Source organism: Peromyscus californicus, unplaced genomic scaffold (assembly GCF_007827085.1).
Source record: "Peromyscus californicus insignis strain IS unplaced genomic scaffold, ASM782708v3 Scaffold_3__1_contigs__length_106647218, whole genome shotgun sequence".
Taxonomy (NCBI): domain Eukaryota; kingdom Metazoa; phylum Chordata; class Mammalia; order Rodentia; family Cricetidae; genus Peromyscus; species Peromyscus californicus.
The window spans coordinates 53,065,034-53,090,840 of NW_026294551.1; the positions used below are offsets into that span (position 1 = coordinate 53,065,034).

The 25,807-nt window shown below is 47.2% G+C and overlaps 1 protein-coding gene across 1 annotated transcript; it reads left to right on the forward strand.

Moving 5' to 3' along the window:
- Positions 1–25,603, forward strand: Polr2a (RNA polymerase II subunit A). Its single transcript, XM_052756614.1, has 29 exons — positions 1–239; positions 8,226–8,358; positions 8,495–8,631; positions 8,726–8,899; positions 9,017–9,298; positions 9,578–9,739; positions 9,857–10,077; positions 10,293–10,425; positions 11,185–11,309; positions 11,424–11,634; positions 12,032–12,241; positions 12,325–12,493; positions 12,850–12,944; positions 13,030–13,233; positions 13,713–13,935; positions 14,050–14,233; positions 14,637–14,808; positions 14,899–15,004; positions 15,100–15,305; positions 17,294–17,518; positions 17,637–17,883; positions 18,599–18,699; positions 22,101–22,205; positions 22,298–22,480; positions 22,680–22,883; positions 23,269–23,455; positions 23,580–23,693; positions 23,790–23,939; positions 24,023–25,603. Exons 1-29 carry the CDS (start codon positions 147–149, stop codon positions 25,177–25,179), a joined length of 5,913 nt encoding a protein of 1,970 aa, XP_052612574.1. The 5' UTR covers positions 1–146; the 3' UTR covers positions 25,180–25,603.
- The last annotated feature ends 204 nt before the right edge of the window (positions 25,604–25,807 follow it).

The window sequence follows — 25,807 nt, forward strand, 5'->3', positions numbered from 1 at the left end:
CCCCCCCCTCCCCGCCCCGGCCTTTTCCCTCTCTTCTCCGGGAGATCTTTCCCTGTGGCCGCCCGGACGAGGTCTGAGCGCTTAGGCGGCGGTGGCGCAGGCTTTTTGTAGCGAGATTTGCGCCTGCGCAGCGCGCCTACTTCGCCATGCACGGGGGAGGCCCCCCCTCCGGGGACAGCGCATGCCCGCTGCGCACCATCAAGAGAGTGCAGTTCGGAGTCCTGAGTCCAGATGAGTTGGTAAGCGTCTCTCCTTCCCCTTCCCGTGCCTCCGGTGATCCTCTGGGAGGATGGGCCGACGACGCTGATGTCGTGCGGGGTCCAGCCTTCGGGCTCTCTAAATTATGCCAGGATTGAAACAGGCTTATAGGGCTGCTGTGTCTGAGAGATGCGTGGCTGGGCAGAGAAGATGATTCTGTACTTTGGAATTGTCCAGATCCGGATCGTTGAAAGTTTGGATAGGAAGTGGATTCTCAAGTTGGTTTTTTTTTTTTTTTTTTTTTTGGTTTTTCGAGACAGGGTTTCTCTGTGTAGCTTTGCGCCTTTCCCTGGAACTCACTTGGTAGCCCAGGCTGGCCTCGAACTCACAGAGATCCGCCGGCCTCTGCCTCCCGAGTGCTGGGATTAAAGGTGTGCGCCACCACCGCCCGGCCTCAAGTTGTTTTTTTTCTTCTCCTTCCACAAATATCGGACACTCTGGTATGCGACAGTCCCCAGGCACTAGGGACACAGCTGAACAATATAACAAGGACCCCATCTTCTAGAACATTTTCTGTGGGAAAACATCAGGGAAGACACAAGAATAAAAAGAATGAGCAAAAATAATTAAGAGCCTAGAATAAAGTGAAACAAGGAAATTCTGTAAAAAGTCACTGAAATTGAATGATGTCAGGGTTTGCTCCCTGTCAGAAGAAGTGACATTACCTGAGTAATGAAGAGTATCAGTTCTCTAAGCCATAGATTGTGGGGGAAGGGTTTATTTTCAGGTAGAGGAAACGAGGAACTGAGGGAGAAATAACCTTGTATCCTAGAGACGGAAAAGCCAGTGTTGGGGCAGGGGCTAGTGGGTGAGGAGTTAGTGTTACAAAGTATGCTGAAGAAGCTTGGAATTTTGTAAATCCTGCTAGAGTTAGAATTCTATTTCAGTAACCATTGGATAACTATAAACAGAATGATAGGCACGTAGGGTAGATCTGTAAAGAGCTGATGGGAAGTGGATGAAGATAGACAGCAGTGACCATAGAGGGTTAGTCTTAGGGGATAGCTTTTGGAGACTTGGACTTCTTCCTGCTGACCTAACAGGAGAGAATGGAATTAAATGGCTGTGTTTCTGGACTGAGACAGTTCTGTTGGAAAGAGTTCAGCTATGGCAGAACTCACAAAAACTAAAAAAAAACCTGCATTGGTTTTCAGGACACCCAGACCACGGAATGAATTCCAGATAAATATTTAAACAAAGTAATAAAACACCAAAAAAATACAGGCTTTTAGGGGAGCTACTACCAGAGTATGAACACTTATATTAGTAAGTTAAATAAAGGTAAATTTTATGGTAAGCTGATGATAAGCTAAGCGTTGTACATGAAAGAGTAAGGCAGATTATGAGCCACTCTGTTTTTATCAGAGGCTCTGTTGACAGAGCTTAAAAAAGAAACAACAACTGGGGGCTGGAGAGATGGCTCAGGGGTTAAGAGCACTGCCTGCTCTCCCAGAGGTCCTTAGTTTAATTCCCAGCAACCACATGATGGCTCACAACCATCCGTAATGAGATCTGGTGCCCTCTTCTGGCATGTAGCTATACATTCAGGCAGAACACTCTATACATAGTAAATAAATACATCTTAAAAAAATAAACTGGGAAACAATTTGAAATGTGATGGACAGGGTTTGATTTTTCAGTTTTTACTGGAGCTCAGAGTCAGTCTGTCTTGTGCATGGTAGACAAGTGCTCTGACCATTTAGCTCCAATATCCCCAGCTCTTGGTGTTTTGAAACAGAATCTCGCCCGAGCAGTGGCGGTGCACGCCTTTAATCCCAGCACTCAGGCAGATCTCTGTGAGTTCAAGGCCAACCTGGGCTACAGAGTGAGATCCATGAAAGGCGCAAAGCTACACAGAGAAACCCTGTCTCGAAAAAAACCAAAAAAAAAAAGTGAAACAGAATCTCGATATTTAGTCCAGGCTGCCCTGGAAATGGTGATTCTTCTGCCTTAGTTTTCTGAGTGCCGAGAGTATAGGTTTGTACCACCATACCTGGTTTGGTTAGATTTTTTTTTTTTTTCAAAATTAAAAAAAAAATTAGGCTAGGTGAAAAATGTCTTCAGCAGTTAGGAGCACTTGTTGCTCTTTAGAGGCCCCCAGTAGTGAGTGGCTCACAGCCATCTGTAACTGGGGCCTCCAGTTACAGGGGATCTGATGCCTTCTTCTAGCCTCTCTGGGCACTGTGTGCACATGGTGTGCAGGCACAACACTAATACAGATAACATTCTTAAAAAAATAATTTTAAGAGGCGTATATGCTTGGCTGTGTCTCGTGCGCAGGTGTTTGTGGAGGTGGAAATAAATATATAGGCCCATGAGCCACCTAGTGTGAGTGCTGGGGTCTGAACTCTGGTCCTCTGATGGAGCAGTAAGTTCTCTTAACTGCTGAGCCATTTCTCCAGCCTCAGCTAGATTTGTTAGCACACAAAAGGAATTAGGGGCAGACATGGTGGCACATGCCTTTGATTCCAGCACTCTAGAGACAGAAGAGGGAGGATCTCTGTGAGTTCCAGGCCAGCCAAGGCTACATACAGTGAAACCCTGTCTTGGGGAAAAAAAAAGGAATTCTGCATTATTAAGAAATGGGCCGGGCGGTGGTGGCGCACGCCTTTAATCCCAGCACTCGGGAGGCAGAGCCAGGTGGATCTCTGTGAGTTCGAGGCCAGCCTGGCCTACCAAGTGAGTTCCAGGAAAGGCGCAAAGCTACACAGAGAAACCCTGTCTCGAAAAACCAAAAAAAAAAAAAAGAAATGGGTAAGGGGTGTGTGGATAGACAGTTGGCAGAAGTAGAACAAGTGTTCATTCAGTTCATCATTTGGTTTACCAAGGGTTAGAGATTACCTCAGTGGTAGGGGCACTACGGTTCTGCCTTTGGTCCTCAACTCAAAAAAAAAAAAAAGCTTAATAACAGGTTAAAAGAGTTTCCTGGCCAGGCAGTGGAGGCACACACCTTTAATCCCAGCACTTGGGAGGCAGAGCCAGGCGGATCTCTGAGTTCAAGGCCAGCCTGGTCTACAGAGTGAGATCCAGGAAAGGCACCAAAGCTACACAGAGAAACCCTGTCTCGAAAAACCAAAAAGAAAAAAAAATTTAAAATATTGTTTAGATTTATTTATTTTGTGTGTGTGAATGTTTTGCCAGCATGGATGTATGTACACCATGTGTGTACCTGGTGCCTGGGAGAGTCAGAAGAGGGCATTGGAGCCCCTGGAACTGGACCTACCGTGTGGTGCTGGGACTCAAACCCGGGTCCTGGGCAAGAGCATCAAGCGCTCTTAACCACTGTGCCGTCTCTCTAGTCCCCTTGCTTTCCTTTGGCCACTCTGACCTGCTTGTCTTTTAACAAGCTTGTTATTGCTTCAGGGGCTAGTTAATCATTGTCTCTGCTGCTTGGAATAGCACTGTCCAGACCTCTTCTATGCCTTGTTCTTCAAGTCAGTGTGGTCTGTGTTTAGATGTTTACCCTGACCATTTAAATAGCATCCTTTATTCTGGAACCCTTACCCTCTGTTTTAATAGCCTGTCACTCTTAGAGGGTTTTTTTTTTAAGTTGTTGACTATAGAATGCTGTTACCCAGCATTTCCAGTAGTTCCTGGTACTGACTGGCATGTAATTAAAATTATTTGGGTAAATAAGTGAATAGTTGTACAAATAGACATTTGAAAGGATTATTTATTTTAAACATTTGAAAATGACACCTGTAAGTCACCTAAATATTATATTTTTTTTGGTTGTCAGCCTAGCCTTTAACGGCTGAGCCATCTCTCCAGCCCTAAATATTATATTAGTAAATGCTAATAGGAACCCTTCTTGAATAACTTAGGTCCTATCTTTATAATAGAACAAGACTACCCTAATAAACTAAATCCAATGTTCCCAGGCTTCTGTCACATTTGAGGCAAAGTCACAGGGGCATAGGGATTGTTCTGCCCTCGGGAGAGAAGCACAGGTGCTCTGTGGACTACTAATTGCACGTGGTTCAGTTTCAACATTAGATGGCGCTGGATCTCTTTGAATGACATCATATCTTTGTGAAGCCGAATTGGTTTTTGTTTGGTTTAGCTTTTTTGTTTGTATTTTTATTTAATTGTGTTTGTATATGTCAGCGTAGAGCTGTGTGTCTACTGGTGCAGGTGCTCACAGATATCAGAGGTGACAGATCCCCTGGAGCTGAGTGCAAATGTTTTGTCAAAAAATAAAAATAAAAGATTTGGGGTGTGTATGCCATGTTATGTGGGATGCCTGGAGAGACCAGAAATGGTGTTGGATGCCCTGGCACTCATGTTACAAGTGGTTGTGAGCCAGCAGACATAGACACTGAGACTCCAACTCCAGTCATCTGCAAGAGTAATACGTGGGGTTTTGTTTTGTTTTTGAGACAGGGTTTTTCAGTGTAGCCCTGGCTGTCCTGGAACTTAGTTTGTAGACCAGGCTGGCCTCAAACTCAAGAGATCTGCCTGCCTTTGCCTCCTGAGTGCTGGAATTAAAGGCGTGTGCACCACACCTGGCTCTCCACTATGTGTTCTTAAACACTGAGTCATCTCTAGCTCCAGTTGTTTGTTTGTTTGTTTTTGAGACAGTGTTTGTGTCTCATCTCTGGGATTACAGGCCTATGCCACTGCACCCAACCACAGAGCTGCAGTTTTAGCAGTTGCTAAGGACTAGCAGATTTGGAGCAAGAAATAAGGATGGTATTAGCTTATCTGATCCCAAGGATTGAGAATTTGTGGGGTTTTTTTTGTTTGTTTGTTTGTTTGGTTTTGTTTTTTCAAGACAGGGTTTCTCTGTGTAGTTTTGGAGCCTTTCCCGGATCTCACTCTGTAGACCAGGCTGGCCTCGAGTTTGGGTTTCCTTGTTTAATGATGGATCTTTTTTGGAGGTGTTGTGAGCAGATACAGTGAAAAAAAAAAATTACCTAATGGTATGCAGGTGAGACTTTTTTTTGTTTTTGTTTTTTGAGACTTGGTCTCATATATAGTCCTGGTTGATCTAGAACTCATTACATAAGCCAGGCTTTCCTCAAACTTGGGCTTTTTTGTCCTCCTGAATGCTAGGATAACAAGGCATGAGCCACTGTGCCTGGCCTTTTACAAACGATACAGCATTTGGGGCTGGGGAGATAGCTCATTTGATAAAGAACTTGGGTTTCAGTCCCTAATAACCATGTAAAAACCAGGTATAGAGGTGTGCTCCTGTAACCCCAGCGGTGAGGAAATAGACAGGAGGATCTCCGGGGCTTGCTGGCTAGTCAGTCTAGCCGCATTGGTGTGCTGCAGGTTCAGTGAGAGAACCTGCTTTTAAGGGAATTACATGCTTTATTTTGGGAAGGGAGATGGGTAAATAAGGGGCTTCCTGTGTAGTGTTCCTCAGTTTTGGGGTAGAAATTGAGTTACAGAGGGCTCTTTGAATTGGCAGATGTCTGCTGCCAGGACTAGAGAGATGGCTTGGTGGTTATGAGCGTGTACTGTTCTTGGAGAGGGCCTGAGTTACCCTTACAAGTGACTCAAACTGCTTATAACTCTAGCCCCAGGGGGATCTAACCTCTGAGGGCACCTGCATTCACGAGCACATACCCACACACAGACAACATACATACTCATAAAATTAAAAAGAATGTATGCTACCATGGGGCTAAAGAGAGCTCAGTGGTTAAGAGCACTGGCTACTGGACCTAGGTTTAATTCCCAGCACCCACATGACAGCTTGTAACACTTAATTCCAGTTCCAGGTAGTTCAGTGCCCTCTTCTGGCCTGTATGGCACCAAGTACACATGCAGTATGTATGCATACATGCAAGTAGAACACTCAAATACATAAAAATACATCTTTAAAAAAAAGTCTGCCAGACATAGTGGCAGTGCTTATAAATTCAAGGCTGTCCTAGTCTATACTGTTAGTTCCCAGCCATTTAGGGCTTCACAGTGAGACGTGTGTCTGTGTCTCGGGGCGAGGGGCACCTGGTATCCTGGCATTAAACCCTCAGAGACGTGCTAAGCTCACAGTGTACCACCAACCTACATCCTCAGTCATTCCTGTTCTTTTGGAGGTAGTAAGATTTACATTGATGAATGAGAATAACTTGATCTTAAAATTAATTACGATCTAATAAGGGACCGGTTTCCTACATATATGCAGCCAGAGTATTTAACCACCTGCTGGTATGTATGTTAGGCACTGAGGGTGTGTGTGTGTGTGTGTGTGTGTGTGTGTGTGTGTGTGTGTGTGTGTGTGTGTGGCATGATCTGTGCCCTCAAGGATTATAGTCAGTGAGCATAACTGCTTTGTAAGCAAATAGTTCTTTCTGATACCTTGTTTAATGCCAGGCCTTAAACAGTGTAGTTTAGTATTAACAAACGGGTGTTAGGAGCTTGCCATTTATCTGGCAAGCTCATGAATGGGATCCAGGGTGCTCAGCTTGTTTGAGGTCATAGAGTACATAGGGAGTCCAAGGCCAACCTATGTTATACCAGTTCTGTCTTTAAAATGAATGAATGATCTGGGCATGGTGGTGCATGCCTTTAACCAATCCCAGTGCTTTGGAGGCAGAGGCAGGCAGATGTCTTAAGTTCAAGGGGAGCCAGGGCCTACTTATTTGGTGAGGTCCTGTCTCAAAAAAAATAAAATAAAAAAAGAGTGAATATCATTGTTTCTGCTATAGTAAGGGAGCGTGGGATGAGCCTATGTTTAGGACTAGAGAATGCTGGGTTTCACTTCTGCTGACTACTTGAAACTGAAGGCTTGAGTAAATAACTTCATGCAATATGAAGTTTCTAGTATCTAAGAGATAAGAATTCATTCCTAGGAGGTCAGTGGTTAGGATCAGAAAAACAAGTTTTGTCTGTATCTCAGAGTTAACACTCAATGAAGCTTTTATTAAATTAGTTGACCTTTATACCTCTAGAAGCTGGTGGGTCAGAGCTTGACTGATTTAAAAGTCTGGTTTTCATTGTGTGAGAGGATACTCAAGATTGCCTTGATCACCATAGCTACTTCCAAACAAAGAATATGGCTTTGTGCCAGAGTACTTGCCTAGCATGCTTGAGGCCCTGGGTTTGACCCCAAGACTACATCCTCCTCCCCCATACATACACACGGACAGAAAAAAGACCATATCTTCTGAGCTCCCCTAGTTCTCCTCACTGAATTGGCCCCATTGAATCCTGGCTCCACCTTTCTTGAGACTTCAGTTATTCATTTCTACTCTGCCAACTGTACAGTACCCGGTTGTCCTTGCTTACAATCAGTTTCCACCTGGACATGGAAGTGTTGGCAGTTTAGGATCAGTGGCAGACATAGGGTTAAAGAAGAGACGGAATCTCGAGGTGCCCTGTTCCTCCTCCGGAACTGATGTTAAGGGTTGGCAGATATGTCTTGACAGCATGCCTGTGCTCTCAGGCACATTGCAGGTGCAGAGAGGTTTTACCAGGGTCTCAGATAATTGTTGGCATGATTTCAGCTTTGGAGAAGAAAAAGACAATATTTTTGGTTTTGACACCCCACCCTTGAAGCAACTTACATCTCTTTTTATGTTAACTCCTGTGGACGGCATAGTACAGAATTTAACACAGAGAGATAGCTGGGCTTCCGGTGCTAGCCAGAGGCAGGGGAATTGGGCATGGTGATGCACATGTAATCTTAGCTTTTGGAAGAAAGGCAGGAGGATCTGGAGTTTGAGACCACCATGAGCTACACAGCAAGACTGTCCAAAAGGAAACACTAGAGGCTCATACTCTGTTAGGAACACATGCCAACTCACCCCCCACCCCTCATGCATACACAGTGGCTGGAACATACTTTTGGGATGTAGTATTCAAGCTTAGTATTCCAGAGTTTTAGCTATGCTGACATTCCCCTTTCATACTGGGTGAAGGAAGTAGTGTGGGATTTTTCTCAGGCTTTAGTGCAGAACTCTAGCTCTGCAAGCTAGGACTCCTACTTAGTTGGTGCTGGCTTTTCTTTTCTGCAGAAGCGGATGTCTGTGACAGAGGGTGGCATCAAATACCCAGAGACAACTGAGGGAGGTCGCCCCAAGCTTGGGGGACTAATGGATCCAAGGCAGGGGGTTATTGAGCGGACTGGCCGCTGCCAGACATGTGCAGGTAAGTGCTGGGGTCAGAGGAATCCCTGATGGGACAGTTTTAGGTCCTTAAAGCTGGGAGTGGATGGCCACCTAAAAACCTAGTCTCTTGAGGTCAGTGGGAACTTTGAAGAAAGTGTCAGTATGTGTTTCCACAGGTAACATGACTGAGTGTCCTGGTCACTTTGGCCACATCGAACTGGCCAAGCCTGTGTTCCATGTGGGTTTCCTGGTGAAGACAATGAAAGTCTTGCGCTGTGTCTGCTTCTTCTGCTCCAAACTGCTCGTGGATTCCGTGAGTGGGGCATTGGTCCCAAGTCTGGGAGGGCAGTTGCTAGCTGAGGCGGGCGGGGGCAGCTTCAATTGACCCTCCTCTATTCTTCCCTCAGAACAACCCGAAGATTAAGGACATCCTGGCCAAATCTAAGGGGCAGCCCAAGAAACGGCTTACACATGTCTATGACCTTTGCAAGGGCAAAAACATCTGTGAAGGTGGAGAGGAGATGGATAACAAGTTTGGTGTGGAGCAGCCTGAGGGTGATGAGGATCTGACCAAAGAAAAGGTGACAGGGACCGGCCAAGACTGGGAATTGAGTGAAAGGGCACAGAACTGTGGGATGTACTGGCCTGGTTGGCAGGAATGACCCAGGCTGGGTTCTGATGGTTCTTCTCTTTGGAAGGGCCATGGTGGCTGTGGACGGTACCAGCCCCGGATCCGGCGCTCTGGCCTGGAGCTCTATGCTGAATGGAAGCATGTTAATGAAGACTCTCAGGAGAAGAAGATCTTGCTGAGTCCAGAGCGAGTCCATGAAATCTTCAAACGCATCTCAGATGAGGAGTGTTTTGTTCTGGGCATGGAGCCTCGCTACGCCCGGCCTGAGTGGATGATTGTCACAGTGTTGCCTGTGCCTCCTCTCTCTGTGCGACCAGCTGTGGTGATGCAGGGGTCTGCCCGCAACCAGGTCAGCTGCTCTCAGGACTGCACTGTGGGTGGACGGCTAGATATCTGGGAAAGAACGGTGACTAGAGGGTGGGTCAGACACACCTGTGGTGCCAGGTGGACCAGTCTAAGTTTGAAAATACTTTGCCACTTGATAGCTGGGTACCCTTTAAAGATGCCCTTTCGTGGTCTCCCGGGTAGAGTGAGGGGAGTTAGACTGTACGCCTGGCACCGCCTGGCACCTGTGTGCTGAGCACCCAGTTAGTGGTAGCCTGACTCTGATGCTGATTTCTTGCTTCAGGATGATCTGACTCACAAACTGGCTGACATCGTGAAGATCAACAACCAGCTGCGGCGAAATGAGCAGAATGGCGCGGCTGCCCATGTCATCGCAGAGGATGTGAAGCTCCTCCAGTTCCATGTGGCCACCATGGTGGACAATGAACTGCCCGGCTTGCCCCGTGTGCGTCTGCATAGCCCTGCCCTTATGGATTGGATCCACGGTGGGGCCAGTAAGGGGCAGAACTCGAGAGAACTCGGTGCTGACTACCTGGGTGCCCCTTCCTGTGTTTTCTTATAGGCCATGCAGAAGTCTGGCCGTCCCCTTAAGTCCTTGAAGCAGCGGTTGAAGGGCAAGGAAGGACGGGTTCGAGGGAATCTCATGGGCAAACGAGTGGACTTCTCAGCCCGTACTGTCATCACCCCTGACCCTAACCTGTCCATTGACCAAGTCGGTGTGCCCCGCTCCATCGCTGCCAACATGACCTTTGCGGAGATTGTCACCCCATTCAACATTGACAGGTGTGCTTTAGTCCATTCACCTTGTCCATAGTGCCAAGGCAGGGGGTGGGGCACATGGCAGAAGTGTGCCTTCCTCATCTAGAAGAGACGGCTTGGAGTGAGGCCAGGAGATACTGAGGGTTATGTTTGGCATCTACTTGAGGTTTGGGGGTGAAGGTGGGAATGGAAGCTTTTTGGAAAGTATTTTGCTCATTTCATACTTCTTTCCTTCTTAGGCTTCAGGAATTAGTACGCAGGGGAAACAGCCAGTATCCAGGAGCCAAGTACATCATTCGAGACAACGGTGATCGAATTGACTTGCGTTTCCATCCTAAACCCAGTGACTTACACCTGCAGACTGGCTATAAGGCATGTAATGGGCTGTGACCCTTCATTTGTCACGGGAGCAGGAAGCCCCCTTAGAGTGGGGACTGGCCTGGATTTAAGCTTGTTGAGTGGTTGGTTGTTTTAGGGAAGGGGTAGTGGGAGTGCTGTGGGTTTTTGTTGTTTTTGAGACAGATTTTCATCATATACCCCAGGCTAAGCTGGAACTCTCAGGCTTCCATTTTTGTGTTTGTTTGTTTGGGGTGGTTTTTCTTTTTTTGGTTTGGTTTCTCAAGACAAGACTTCTCTGTGTAGCCCTGTCTGTCTGGAATTCTCTCTGTAGATCAGGCTGGCCTTGAGTCTGCCTGCCTTTGCCTCCCAAGTGTGGGATTAAAGACTTGCACCACCACCGCCCATTAGCTCCCGGATTTCAAATTCATGTTCCTCCTGCCTCAGGCTCCTTAATGCTGGTGTGTGGCACTTGTTACTGGGTGCCTCTTGTTTTATAAAACAAGGGTCTGCTGACACAGTTGTGCTGCCAGCCACTGATACCAGAATGGGGTTCTATCAGCCCATGTCAGATTGTATATGGCAGGGGAGAGAGCTCCATGGAGTTGGTGGTTGCTACTTTTTATTATCCCTAGTAACATGATGTTGGTTGGACTAGGGCTGCACAAAAGGAGTGTGTTTGATGTATTTTTCACTGAAATAACACCACACTGTCTCCAGTCTACAAGAGACGAGGTCCATTGTCATTTCAATCTAGTGTGCCTCCTTCAGTGAGCCTTTTCTGTACCTCACCAGGTGGAACGGCACATGTGTGATGGGGACATTGTTATCTTCAATCGTCAGCCAACTTTGCACAAAATGTCCATGATGGGACATCGGGTCCGCATCCTCCCCTGGTCTACTTTTCGCTTGAATCTTAGGTCAGTTCTGCACCTGAGGGAAATCAGGCTGAGATGGGGACAGGCCAGGCAATTCTATTAAATGTCACTGATGACATAGTCCCAACTCTGCATTCTTCCTCTCTTTGGCTACAGCGTGACAACTCCATACAATGCAGACTTTGATGGGGATGAGATGAATTTGCACCTGCCACAATCTCTGGAGACACGGGCAGAGATTCAAGAGTTGGCCATGGTGCCTCGAATGATTGTCACCCCTCAGAGTAATCGACCTGTCATGGGTATTGTGCAAGACACGCTCACGGCAGTACGCAAATTCACTAAGAGAGATGTCTTCTTAGAGCGGGTATGTGATCCAAATGAAAACTGGTCTCTGGTGGGCAAAAGGGTCTTAGAATATGAAAGAGCCAGGGAAGGAGAGCTACAGTGTTTTTTCTTTAATTTTATGTATTGTCTGTAAAGTAAAAATGAGGGGAAAGTATGTCCTTGTTAAATTTTTATTTTATCACTTCTTTATTTTTGCCTTTACTTATTTCCTAATTATTAAAAGAAAAATAAGATCTTACTATAATTTTTTTTCTTTTAAACTAAAAATTTGCAAGACACTTCTGGCATCATTGTACTTCCAAAATGTGGTTTTTCTTGTTGGGCATGGCAGCCTCCCAAGTATTCCTGAGATGATGAACCTTCCAGTCTGACTTTCTCCCCCCCTTTTCTTTCTTTTCTTGTTGTTTACCTCACAGGGTGAAGTGATGAACCTTTTAATGTTCCTGTCCACGTGGGATGGGAAAGTCCCACAGCCAGCTATCCTCAAGCCCCGGCCCCTATGGACAGGCAAGCAGATCTTCTCCCTCATCATACCTGGTCACATCAATTGCATCCGTACCCACAGCACCCATCCTGATGATGAAGACAGTGGCCCTTACAAGCACATCTCTCCTGGAGACACCAAAGTAAGACCTGGCTTCTGGGTATCTAGATAAAGGATTTGGACTTGGGAATGAGAACAAAATTTTTAGTGAGTGCTTGTCCACAGGTGGTGGTGGAGAATGGGGAGCTTATCATGGGCATCCTTTGTAAGAAGTCCCTGGGCACCTCAGCAGGCTCTCTGGTCCACATCTCCTACCTAGAGATGGGTCATGACATCACTCGCCTCTTCTACTCCAACATTCAGACTGTCATTAACAACTGGCTCCTCATCGAGGGCAAGTATAGCAAGTTCTTCCGAATCATTCATATATGAAACTTTTCCTCGTTTGCTGTTTACCTTTTTTTTTTCTTTTCTTTTTCTTTTTCTTTCTTTCTTTTTTTTTTTTTTTGGTTTTTCGAGACAGGGTTTCTCTGTGTAGCTTTGCTCCTTTCCTGGGACTCACTCTGTAGCCCAGGCTGGCCTCGGACTCACAGAGATACACCTGCCTCAGCCTCCCGAGTGCTGGGATTAAAGGCGTGTGCCACCACCCCCTGGCTTGTTTACCCTTTTGTTGTTGTTGTTTATACTTCTCCCAGGTTGCCTAAGAGTCCAAAATGATTGATTGTTGCTAATGCTTTTCTTTCTTCCTAGGTCATACCATTGGCATTGGGGATTCCATTGCCGATTCCAAGACTTACCAAGACATCCAGAACACGATTAAGAAAGCTAAACAAGATGTAATAGAGGTGAGAAGGAAGGCTGGGCAGAGAATGTAAGAGTTTAGAGAGAGGAGAATAGAGACTCATGGGTCAATGAAAACTCTGTCTCTAGGTCATTGAGAAGGCTCATAACAATGAGCTGGAACCCACCCCAGGAAACACGTTACGTCAGACCTTTGAGAATCAAGTGAATCGAATCCTCAATGATGCTCGAGACAAAACTGGCTCCTCTGCCCAGAAATCCCTGTCTGAATACAACAACTTCAAGTCCATGGTGGTGTCTGGAGCTAAAGGTTCCAAGATCAACATCTCCCAGGTAAGAACTCTGTTTTTCCAGAGTCTGGAGGGAGACAGGCCTTGTGTGTGTTTTGGTGTGGGGAAAAGTGGGATTCCCCACACCACCACTGCAGTGTTGGGGCCTGAAACGAGGTCACTCGCATGTGAAAGGCCTTTTTTTCCTTTTTTTTTTTTTTCCCGAGACAGGGTTTCTCTGTGCAGCTTTGTGCCTTTCCTAGAACTCACTCTGTAGACCAGGCTGACCTCGAACTCACAGAGATCCGCCTGGCTCTGCCTCCCGAGTGCTGGGATTAAAGGCATGCGCCACCACCGCCCGGCCTTTTTTCCTTTTTTTAAGTACATATTCTTGCTGTGTGGCCCGTGTTGAGTTTGAACTTAGTAACTTTCTGTCTGCTCTTCCCAAGTGCTAGGACTGCAGGCATGCACCTCTGTTCCCGGCCTAAATGCTCATGCTTAAGGCGGGGAAGTTTCATGCAGCCTGTGTTTTCTGCTTCCTAGGTCATTGCTGTTGTCGGGCAGCAGAACGTGGAGGGCAAACGGATCCCATTTGGATTTAAGCATCGGACTCTTCCTCATTTTATCAAGGATGATTATGGTCCTGAGAGTCGAGGCTTTGTAGAGAACTCATACTTAGCAGGTCTTACACCCACTGAGTTCTTCTTCCATGCCATGGGAGGACGAGAGGGTCTCATCGACACAGCCGTTAAGACCGCCGAGACTGGTGAGGCCACCACCCACGTGGGGGTGGGGTTCTCGGGCTACAGGTTCCTGTTTCTGTATCTTTGAGCTTTGTGGCCCTCTTGCCTTAAGTCTTTCTCTTGACTCCCTTTCCCAGGATATATTCAGCGAAGGCTGATAAAATCCATGGAGTCAGTGATGGTGAAATATGATGCAACTGTGCGGAACTCCATCAACCAGGTGGTACAGCTGCGCTATGGAGAGGATGGCCTAGCAGGCGAGAGCGTGGAGTTCCAGAATCTGGCTACACTCAAACCTTCTAACAAAGCTTTTGAGAAGAAGTAAGGAGGCGGGCAAGCAGATGATCCCCACCCTGTGCCCTAGTGCTTGACTTAAACTCTTTCCCTTGGAGAAGTGACCTAGTGCATCGTTCAGTGGGCTTTACTTTCAGCACCAGCATTTCTCCATCCATTTGAAATAGTTGTTACATGGGAAGAGAGTGGATACAGAGGCAGATTTGAGATCTGACCCTATTTTGTCCCTAGTGATAGTACAAAGCAGCACATAAAGGTACAAGCTTAGGTCCCATTAGCTGAACTGGGGCCTGGGCCTTTTACAAGATCCTTGGCCTCCAAAGCCCTGTTCCTAGTTGTCTGTGCACATTTGAAAGCCTCACGCCATACCTTATGGGGGTGAGAACACAGAGCCAGTGTGTCCTCTCATTTCACCCCTCATCACCTCCAGGTTCCGTTTTGATTACACCAATGAGAGAGCCCTGCGGCGCACTCTGCAGGAGGACCTGGTGAAGGATGTGCTGAGCAATGCACACATACAGAATGAGCTGGAACGGGAATTTGAGCGGATGCGCGAGGATCGGGAAGTGCTCAGGGTCATCTTCCCAACTGGTGACAGCAAGGTACATGTACATGGGAAGTGCTAGACTAGAGGTCCTACTGTTGCACAGTTGTCCTGTTAACAGTCCTCCCTTCAATCCCTCCTCCCTCAGGTGGTCCTCCCCTGTAACCTTCTGCGTATGATCTGGAATGCTCAGAAAATCTTCCACATCAACCCTCGCCTTCCCTCTGATCTGCACCCCATCAAAGTGGTAGAGGGTAAGTAGTGCCTGCTTTGATGTCTCCGGGCTAGACGGGGGGTTAGAGTCTGCTATGGCCTGGTCTGACAATCTCTTTGCCTCATTGGGCCCCAGGAGTCAAGGAATTGAGCAAGAAGTTGGTAATTGTGAACGGCGATGACCCACTAAGTCGGCAGGCACAGGAGAATGCCACCTTGCTCTTCAACATCCACCTAAGATCCACCCTCTGCTCTAGACGCATGGCTGAGGAGTTCCGGCTAAGTGGAGAGGCCTTTGACTGGCTGCTTGGGGAGATAGAGTCCAAGTTCAACCAAGCCATTGTGAGTGTTGATGCTCCTCTTTAGCCTCGATTTTTTTTCCTTTTGCTTATTGGCTTCTCTGGTTCCTAGCAATGGCCCATTTCTCTACATTGCTTGATATCTTTGCAAGGCTGCTATGCACGGCTATGCCATTATATCACAGCAACATTAAAAATGAGGGATTGAGCTGGGCGGTGGTGGCCCACGCCTTTAATCCCAGCACACAGGAGGCAGAGGCAGGTGGATCTCTGTGAGTTTGAGGCCAGCCTGGGCTACAGAGCAAGATCCAGGACAGGCGCCAAAGCTACACAGAGAATACCTGTCTCAAAAAACCAAAAAAAAAAAAAAAAAAAAAAATTTGAGGGATTGCCAGTCCCATGTGAAAGAAACTGAAGTTCGTATAAAGTGACCATCAAGCAGTGCTTACTCCAGAAATAAGTGTCATGACTAGGATATGAAATTGGAACAGTCTTTTATTTTCCTAGACTATCTACTGTATGAGAATGCTAATTCAGGTAAATATAGGAAATAAAAGAAGTTAGTAAGAAAGAGATTGCAGGTACTAGAACAGTTTTCCCTGTCTGAGGATTTTACAGGTTAATGGGAGGACAGAAAGACATTATAATGGAACTGGAGAGAGACAGATGGCTTAGTAGTTAAGAGCACTTGTTGCTCTTGAGGGGACCAGGTTCAGTTCCCAGCCTGTAGGATGATGGCTCACAACTGTCTGTAACTGGTTCTAGGAGAGCCAGTGCCCTCTTCTGACCTCCATAGGCACCAGGCAAATAAGTGGTACACAGACATACATGTAAGCAAAATACCTACACACATTTAAAAAAACTAGATGGACATGGTGGCACATGCCTTTAGTCCCAGCGCTTTGGAGGCAGGGACAGATCTCTTGAATTTGAGGCCAGCCAGGTCTACAGAGCCAAGTTCCAGGACAGCCAGGAGAAACTCTGTCTCAAAAAAACGAAAACTAAAAATAAAATAATAATAGAAAATACAACACCATTGAAAGAATCACTTAAAGACAGCCCGGATGTTTGGATTGGAAAATGCAAATGTTGTTAAATGTCACTAATCCCCAACTTAGCATAGTCCTTACCAAAATTCCAGTGGGATTTTAAGGAAGAAACGTACAAGTTGATCCTAATGAAATCACTATATGAAAATACAAATGACTCAGAGTAAACAAAGTAATCTTTGAAAGATCAAACGGAATTGATATAATAGCTCAGTCTAGGCAGAGCCAGGCGGATCTCTGTGAGTTTGAGGCCAGTCTGGTCTATAGAGCGAGATCCAGGAAAGGCACCAAAACTACACAGAAAAACCTTGTCTTGAAAAACCAAAAAAAAAAAAAGGTGCTTGCCACCAAGCCTGAGAACCTATGTTCTGTCTCCAGAACCTCCGTTGAGCCCCCATTGATGTAAGGAGAGCATTGACTTTTATAAGTTGTCCTCTGACCTCCACACCTGTGCCATGGCATGCATGAACTCACACATTCACACGTATAGGCCTCATGGAGATTGTAGATGTGGGCTAGAGAGATGATTCAGTGGTTTAGAGCACTGGCTACTTTTCCAAAGGACCTGAGTTCAATTCGAAGTACCGACATGATGGTTCATAATCGAAACTCCAGTCAGTGATCTAACACCCTTTTCTGGCTCTGTGTATGTACATCAGCATATTCATGCTGCACAGGCATGCATGCAGGCAAGACACCCATACACATAAAATAAAAATTTCTTTAGAGGAAAAAATGCATTTGGAAGGTTAATAGTATCTTTTCTGGGTATGCAACATATCCCAAAGTGAGGGGAAATGATAGGTTATAAACTGAAGATTTGTAAAGGAAATAATCAAGTAAGACTAAGTTTTAAGTATCCTTTCCTTGCTACACTCTTCTGAAACTTCCCCAGGTTTCTTTATAATTAACAAATAGGCTCACTCTGACTGCGTCCCACTGCTTGCAAGATAGGCTTTGTCTGATGCCAGCTTTTCCATAGGCCCATCCTGGAGAAATGGTGGGTGCTCTGGCTGCACAGTCTCTTGGAGAACCTGCCACTCAGATGACTCTGAACACTTTCCACTATGCTGGTGTGTCTGCCAAGAATGTGACGCTGGGTGTACCTCGACTCAAGGAGCTCATCAATATTTCCAAGAAGCCAAAGACCCCTTCGCTCACTGTCTTCCTGTTAGGCCAGTCTGCTCGAGATGCGGAGCGGGCCAAGGTAGGAGTAATGGACTGCCTGGCAAGAAGAGGTTGAATCAAAAACATTTCCATTTGAGGATTTCACTAGGCCTTTGAGCTACCCGAGTGTCATGTCATGAACCACTGTCTCTCCCTAGGACATTCTATGCCGCTTGGAACATACAACATTGAGAAAGGTGACAGCCAACACAGCCATCTATTATGACCCCAACCCCCAGAGCACAGTGGTGGCAGAGGATCAGGAGTGGGTGAACGTGTACTATGAGATGCCTGACTTTGATGTGGCCCGAATATCCCCCTGGCTCCTGCGTGTGGAGCTGGACCGCAAGCACATGACTGATCGGAAGCTCACCATGGAGCAGATTGCTGAAAAAATCAACGCAGGTAAAGCTGGGCAGGCAGCCGCCATAGATGTCCCACCTAGGTTTCTACTTTGTGGTTACTTCACTTGAGTCCTAAGAGTCACCTGCCCACCTGTAAACACCTGCTTTCTAACAGGGCTTTTCCAGGATCCTTAAATCCTGCAGGTCTTCTCTGTACTTCTTTCTCTTTCTAATGTGGTTTGGGTTTGGTTTGGGTGTATGCATATGCATGTGTGTGCAATGTACATGCATTTGTGAGGGGCACACTTGCATATCTGGAGGGCAAAGGTTGACATTGGCTGTAAGACTTTATCACTCTCCACCATATATACATACATACATATATATATAATTTGTTTATCTGTTTGTTTATTTATTTATTTATTGAGATAAGCCCTCTGGCTGAACCTGGAACCCACTGTTTTGTCTGGGCTGGATAACCAATGAGTCTCTAGGACACATCCACTCCCCCACACACACACACCCACATTTTACTTAAATTTACATGGTACTGGGGCTCCAAACTCAGGTCCTAATGCTTGCTGAGCAAGTGTTCTTACCCCCAAGGCCTCTCCCCAACCCCCTTTTCCTCTTTCTACAGAAGTGTTTATGAGAAAGAGGTATCCATGAGGAAGAATTAGCCAAAAGAGTTCTCTCTGAGAGAAAAATTGCACATGAAATGAAACTGGGGAACGGTGAACTATGGTTTTTCTCATGGTGCGTTACTGTTCTGCCAGGTTTTGGCGATGATTTGAATTGCATCTTCAATGACGATAACGCAGAGAAGTTGGTCCTTCGTATCCGCATTATGAACAGTGATGAAAACAAGATGCAGGAGGTAAGGGGCGGGACACAGGGAGGAAAGTGATGTGCCCTGAAAGTCATCAAATTGTGTCTAGTAACCTAAAACAGTAAGATGGGAGTGGCATTGAAGGTCCAGTCACACCCACCTAGTAGGAAACAATTGGTTGATAATGATTTTCAAAACATTCAACAACAACAAAATCTTTAAACTAGCCGGTGGTGGTGGCGCACGCCTTTAATCCCAGCACTCGGGAGGCAGAGCCAGGCGGATCTCTGTGAGTTCGAGGCCAGCCTGGTCTCCAAAGTGAGTTCCAGGAAAGGCACAAAGCTACACAGAGAAACCCTATCTCGAAAAACCAAAAAAAAAAAAAAAAAAAAAACTTTAAAGTCATAATGGCATCCAGATCGACAACAGAATGCAGTGGAAAAGGGGGGCTTAGAACTCTGCCCCTTGGCTCTCCTCCCAGAGCTCCTCCTACAGCTGGCTTGCCTAAAGCAGTAGAGACTTCAACCTTGGGGGCAGATTGGATAGTAGGAATTATTGTGTTCTTGGGAAATGGTATACAGTAGACATAAGGATCCATGTTTAACTAGTGACTTGGTCCTGGGCATGGCTCCTGAGAGGTTGTGCTGGTCTGGAATTAGCTACATGGCTCATATATTCCAGATTCCCTTGAACCTTACTTTGGTGGTAGTGATGGGTTTTTTTGTTTTTTGTTCTTTTGAGTCAGGTTCTGACTGTGTAGCCCATTAGCCTAGGGAAATCATAGCCCTCCCTCCTTAAGGTCCTGAGGGAGTGTTGTGATTACAAGTGTGTGCCGTCTATAATTTGGATAGTTCTGATTTTTAGCTGTTTCAAGTTAAGAAGGTGGGAGAAAACTGAAAGCATTACTTTGGAGAGTTGCATCTGGGTAGATAAAAGAGGAGAAGTCCAAATTGTAAGTAAAAAAATCTTTGAAGCAGTGAAAAGCATGCCTGTGTCTCCACTTTTGGGAAGATCAAACAGTTACAGTAAGTCCACTTAATTAGAACAGTCACGTTTTAGTATTGGTCTGATCATTTATATGAGTATAGCAAGATTTTTAGGATTTGTTTTGTTTGGCAGTACTCAGGAGATAGAGACAGTTGGATCTCCTAAGTTCCAGTCCAACCAGGATTACATAGTGAGACCCTGTGTCACAGAAATGGGGGCAGAGCTGGAGCAGTAACTTAGAATTGAAGAGCACTGGCTGCTCTTCAAGAGGACCCAGATGCAATCCTCAGCATCCACATGGTGACTTCCAACTCCTGTCCTGGGGGTCTGACACCCTCTTCTGGCCTCTGAGCTCCCTGCATGCATGCAGTACACAGACATGCAAGCAAAACACCCAGACCTACAGTGTAATGAGTTCAGAAAGAGACAGTCTTACCAGATGTAGTGAAGCATACCTGTAATTCCAGATCAGGATGTTGAGGCAGGAATAACAAGTTTGAGCCCTACCTGGACTGCATAGCAAGACCCTGGCTCAAAAATAGCTGGACGTGTCCTGGAGAGATGGCTCAGAGGTTAAAAGAGCATTGGCTGCTCTTCCAGAGGTCCCGAGTTCAATTCCCAGCAACCATATGGTGGCTCACAACCACCTGTAATGAGATCTGGTGCCCTCATCTGGCCTGCATACATACATGCAGACAGAACACTGAATATATAATAAATAAATAGCTGTGTGTGGTGGTGTACGACTCTGAGTTTGAGGCCAGCCAGATCTACAAAATGAGTTCTAAGACAGCCAGAGCTACACAGACTAATCTCAGCATTTGGGAGACAGAGGCAAGCAAATGTGTGAGTTTAAGGTCAGCGTAGTCCATAGAGCGTGGTCTAGGATAGCCAAGGATACATAGTGAGATTCTATCTCAAAAAAATAAGGAAAAAAGAAAATAGTATTCTTTACTAACTCTAAGATTAAAAACCCTGTAAAGGAATTGCTTTTCCCAGAATTTTTATTTATTTGTTTTTGAGGCAAGATCTTACTGTAGCACTGGCTGTCCTGGACTCACTATGTAGACCAGGCTGGCCTTGAACCTTGTAGATTTCCCCTGCCTCTATTTCCCAAGTGCTGAGATCAAAGGTGTTCACCACCACACCTGGCCCTAGTACTCCATTTTTTGTTCTTTAAATTTATTTATTTGTTTATTTATGTATGTATTTTTGTTTTTTTTGAGACAAGGTCTCTACATGTACCCCTGGCTGTCCTAGAGTTCATTATGTAGACCAGGTTAGCCTCAAATTCATAGAGATCCATCTGCCTCCTGGGTGCTGATATTAAAGGTGTTGTCACCACACTCAGCTAAGTTTTTTTTAAAATTGTAGGTGTGTGGGGGTGTTTCCATGTGTATATGCACCACAAGTGTGCCTTGTGCCCTTGGAGGTCTGAAGAAGCTGTTGGATCACCTAGCACTAGAAATTATAGGTGATTGTGAGCCACCATGCAGGTGCTGGCAACCAAACCCAAATCCTCTGAAAGGGCAACAAATGCTCTTAAAACACTGAGCCATCTCTCCAGCCACTCCAGGGTTCCTTAATGTTAAGTCATATTTCTGCCTTAAACTCTTGATCTTCTGCCATCATCTGCCAGTTACTGGAATTGTAGGAGTGCTTTACCATGCCTGCCTGCATGGCATGAAGAACTTAGCAGCTACTGACTTAGAGGAATTATCAAAGTAATAGCATATCTTGATAGATTATAGAATATATCCATTTAATGAAGTCATTTGGGAGCTGGAGAGATGGCTCAGTGGTTAAGAGCACTGGCTGCTCTTCCAGAGGACCTGGGTTCAGTTCCCATCACCTATATGTTGGGCCATAACCATCTGTAACTCCAGTTCCAAGGAATCTGATGCCCTCTTCTGGCCTCCATGGGCACTGCATGCACATAGTACATAGACGTACACGCAGGCAAAACACCCATACACATAAAAATAAATAAAATTGTCAAGTTGGTCAGTGGTGGTACACACCTTTAATCCCAGCACTTAGGAGGCAGAGGCAGGTGAATCTACAGAGTTCAAGGCCAGCCTGATCTACAGAGCAAGTGCCAGGACAGCTGGGACTACACAGAGAAACCCTGTGGTGAGGGGCGGGGTGGGGGGGGAATACTGTTACTCTTACAGAGGACCCAGTGCCCATTCCCAGAACCCCCATGGTGGTTCACAATCATCAGTATCTGGTGCTTTCTGACTCCAAGGGCACCATGCAAGTATATTGTACATAGACATACAGGCAACAAAACACTCAAACATAAAGTTAATAAATCAATTTTCTTGAAAGTTATTTTAAAAAGCTAAGAGTCTCAGTGGAGCCAAGGAAGCAGTGTTTTCTGGGAAGGTTGTAGTTTGGCGGGGGACCAGGGTTGAGACCAAAGGTGCTAGATAGGGTTCCTGACCTCATTCTTGTTGCAGGAGGAAGAGGTGGTGGATAAGATGGATGATGATGTTTTCCTGCGGTGTATTGAGTCCAACATGCTGACAGATATGACCCTGCAGGGTATCGAGCAGATTAGCAAGGTCAGCATTCAACCTTCTCTCCTACTCCACCCCAGGGCCAGCTGCCCCCTACTGCCCCACCTCACCTGACTGGAGTTCATGTGTCTCTCCAGGTGTACATGCACTTACCTCAGACTGACAACAAGAAGAAGATCATCATCACAGAAGATGGAGAGTTCAAGGCCCTGCAAGAGTGGATCTTGGAGACTGATGGTGTGAGCCTGATGCGGGTCCTGAGCGAGAAGGATGTGGACCCTGTACGCACCACATCCAATGACATCGTGGAGATCTTTACGGTGAGCCCGCAGAGCACGATGCCTGGAAGTCTCTCTAGGGCTCCCCACTCATGGTTTCCATGCTTAGGCTTTCTGAGTCCATTTTTTAATTTAGGGTGGGCTGACCCTTGTTATCCTCCTGACAGTCTGGGTAGTGACAGGATCAGGGAGACGAACAGAGCCGACTTGGTCTTGACTCTTCCCTTCAACTCTGTGGCAGGTGCTGGGCATTGAGGCTGTGCGGAAGGCCCTGGAGCGGGAACTGTACCATGTCATCTCCTTTGATGGCTCCTATGTCAATTATCGGCATTTGGCGCTCTTGTGTGACACCATGACCTGTCGCGGCCACCTGATGGCCATCACTCGTCATGGAGTCAACCGCCAGGACACTGGACCTCTCATGAAATGCTCCTTCGAGGAAACGGTAATGGCAACCCGCTAAGGGCGTGCGCGTGCGCACACTTCACTATGTAACCCTGCCTAGCCTTAGACTCAGTCATCCTCCTCCCTCGCCTTCTGAGGGCTTGGATGACAAAGCAAGCGTGAGTCACCACTCATCATTGTCATCATCATTTGTGCGTGTGTGAGGCAGGGTCTCACTGTGTAACCCTGACCGGAACTCACTGTGTAGACCAGGCTGGCTTTGAACTCAGAAAGATCCTTCTGCCTCTGCTTCCCAAGTGCTAGGACTAAATACTTGGGCCACCATGCCCAGTTTAGTAAAGGTAATCTCCACGGAGCTCGAGTGGAGGGGTGGGTGCAGTGAGTGCCGTGTGTAGAAGGGCTGATGTGTCTCTTCTGTTGTTCAGGTGGACGTGCTTATGGAAGCAGCTGCCCACGGGGAGAGCGACCCCATGAAGGGAGTCTCTGAGAACATCATGCTGGGCCAGCTTGCTCCAGCTGGCACTGGCTGTTTTGACCTCCTGCTTGATGCTGAAAAGTGCAAATATGGCATGGAGATCCCCACCAATATTCCTGGCCTGGGAGCTGCTGGACGTGAGTCTGAGGGCTGGCTTCAGCTGTGTAGAACTGGCCGGGTCTCTGGAGGGTGTGTGAGGGAGGGAGGGTGCCGTCAGTCCCTGAGCGCTGTTCCTCATGATCACTCTGGGCTTCTTTGCAGCTACTGGCATGTTCTTTGGCTCTGCACCCAGTCCGATGGGAGGAATATCTCCTGCAATGACACCCTGGAACCAGGGTGCAACCCCAGCCTACGGCGCCTGGTCCCCAAGTGTTGGTGAGTGGCCTCGTCCAGAAGAGAGCCGCTGGACCTGAGCGGCTAGGGGGCGGGGAAGGTATTGAGCTACAACTGATTGCATCTGTTCCCCTCCAGGGAGTGGGATGACCCCAGGAGCAGCTGGCTTCTCTCCCAGTGCTGCGTCTGATGCCAGTGGCTTCAGCCCAGGTTACTCGCCTGCGTGGTCTCCCACCCCAGGCTCCCCGGGCTCCCCTGGACCCTCAAGCCCATACATCCCCTCACCAGGTGAGTTGCTCTGCTCATCTCCTCACTGCTCCCCTCTGGGCCAGGCCCTCCATCACTCATCTCCTTTTGTCTTCTCCCTACAGGTGGTGCCATGTCTCCCAGCTACTCGCCAACATCACCTGCCTACGAGCCACGCTCCCCTGGGGGCTATACACCCCAGAGTCCCTCGTACTCCCCTACGTCACCTTCCTACTCCCCAACCTCCCCATCCTACTCTCCAACCAGTCCCAACTACAGCCCCACCTCGCCCAGCTACTCGCCAACCTCTCCATCCTACTCACCAACCTCTCCCAGCTACTCTCCTACATCTCCATCCTACTCCCCGACTTCTCCCAGCTACTCCCCAACATCGCCCAGCTACTCACCAACATCTCCTAGCTACTCACCGACTTCTCCCAGCTACTCACCAACATCTCCTAGCTACTCACCAACGTCTCCCAGCTACTCACCAACTTCACCAAGCTACTCTCCCACCTCCCCCAGTTACTCACCGACGTCTCCAAGCTATTCTCCTACATCTCCAAGCTACTCACCAACTTCTCCAAGTTACTCACCCACCAGCCCTAACTATTCTCCAACTAGTCCCAATTATACCCCAACATCACCCAGCTACAGCCCAACATCACCTAGCTACTCACCCACTAGTCCGAACTACACACCGACCAGCCCTAACTACAGCCCAACCTCTCCAAGCTATTCCCCAACTTCACCCAGTTACTCCCCCACCTCGCCAAGCTACTCCCCCTCCAGCCCACGGTACACGCCACAGTCTCCAACCTACACACCAAGCTCTCCCAGCTATAGTCCCAGCTCACCAAGCTATAGCCCCACTTCACCCAAGTATACCCCAACTAGTCCTTCCTACAGTCCCAGCTCACCAGAGTATACCCCTACCTCTCCCAAATACTCACCTACAAGTCCTAAATATTCACCTACTTCTCCCAAGTATTCTCCTACCAGCCCCACTTACTCACCTACCACCCCAAAATACTCCCCGACCTCTCCTACATACTCCCCGACCTCTCCAGTCTACACCCCAACCTCCCCCAAGTACTCACCCACTAGCCCCACCTACTCCCCCACTTCTCCCAAGTACTCCCCCACCAGTCCCACCTACTCCCCCACCTCTCCCAAGGGTTCTACTTACTCTCCCACTTCCCCTGGCTACTCACCCACTAGCCCCACCTACAGCCTCACCAGCCCAGCCATCAGCCCAGACGACAGCGATGAGGAAAATTGAGGGTGGGCAGCGCACAGCAGCGGCAGGTTAGGGTCAGACAACCTCGGGGGCCTGTGCAGTCTCTTCCCGCAGACTGAGACCCTAGCCTGGGTCCCTTGTACATAACTCCTTGTGACAGAATCCTCTGAAAGTTCTGGATCCCGTCCTTTGATGGCGCTTTTCGTCTCGTCCTCCACTCATGCTGTCTTGGGACTCACTGACAGCTGCAGGGTTTTGCCACCCACCTGTTCCATGCCTGACTCCACAGTGAAGGTCTTTGCTTGCCTGGGATTTGATTGGGTGGGATTAAAGGCATTTTAACTTCTGAAGGCTAGTTCCTGCTTTGGGTCATACAAATGATCGGGAAGAACAAAGCTTAAGCTGCCTTTTGTTATTTTTTTGAAATTTAAATAAATAAAGTTTACTAATTTTGACCAAAAGTCAATATGTGTGCTGCTTATTTGGGGCTCGGGAAGAGGAGAATTTCTAAGGCCCTTTCGCCCGATTGGAAAAGCACAGGAAAGGTTGATGCAGAAGGAACGGAAGTGCTCTCCTAAATCCCACCATGAGGAGGCATGCTTTGTTCTCTTTCAAGACGGTCTCTTTGTGTAGCCCTGGCTGTCTGGGAACTCGATCTGTAGACCAGGCT

What these genes read in the sequence shown, in the direction of transcription:
- Polr2a (XM_052756614.1), top strand. Translation starts at nt 147, where the DNA reads ATGCACGGGGGAGGCCCCCCCTCCGGGGACAGCGCATGCCCGCTGCGC. An exon ending in CCCCATCAAAGTGGTAGAGG is followed by an intron (nt 15,005 to 15,099) that starts GTAAGTAGTGCC and finishes ATTGGGCCCCAG; the next exon opens with GAGTCAAGGAATTGAGCAAG. An exon ending in ACATCGTGGAGATCTTTACG is followed by an intron (nt 22,481 to 22,679) that starts GTGAGCCCGCAG and finishes ACTCTGTGGCAG; the next exon opens with GTGCTGGGCATTGAGGCTGT.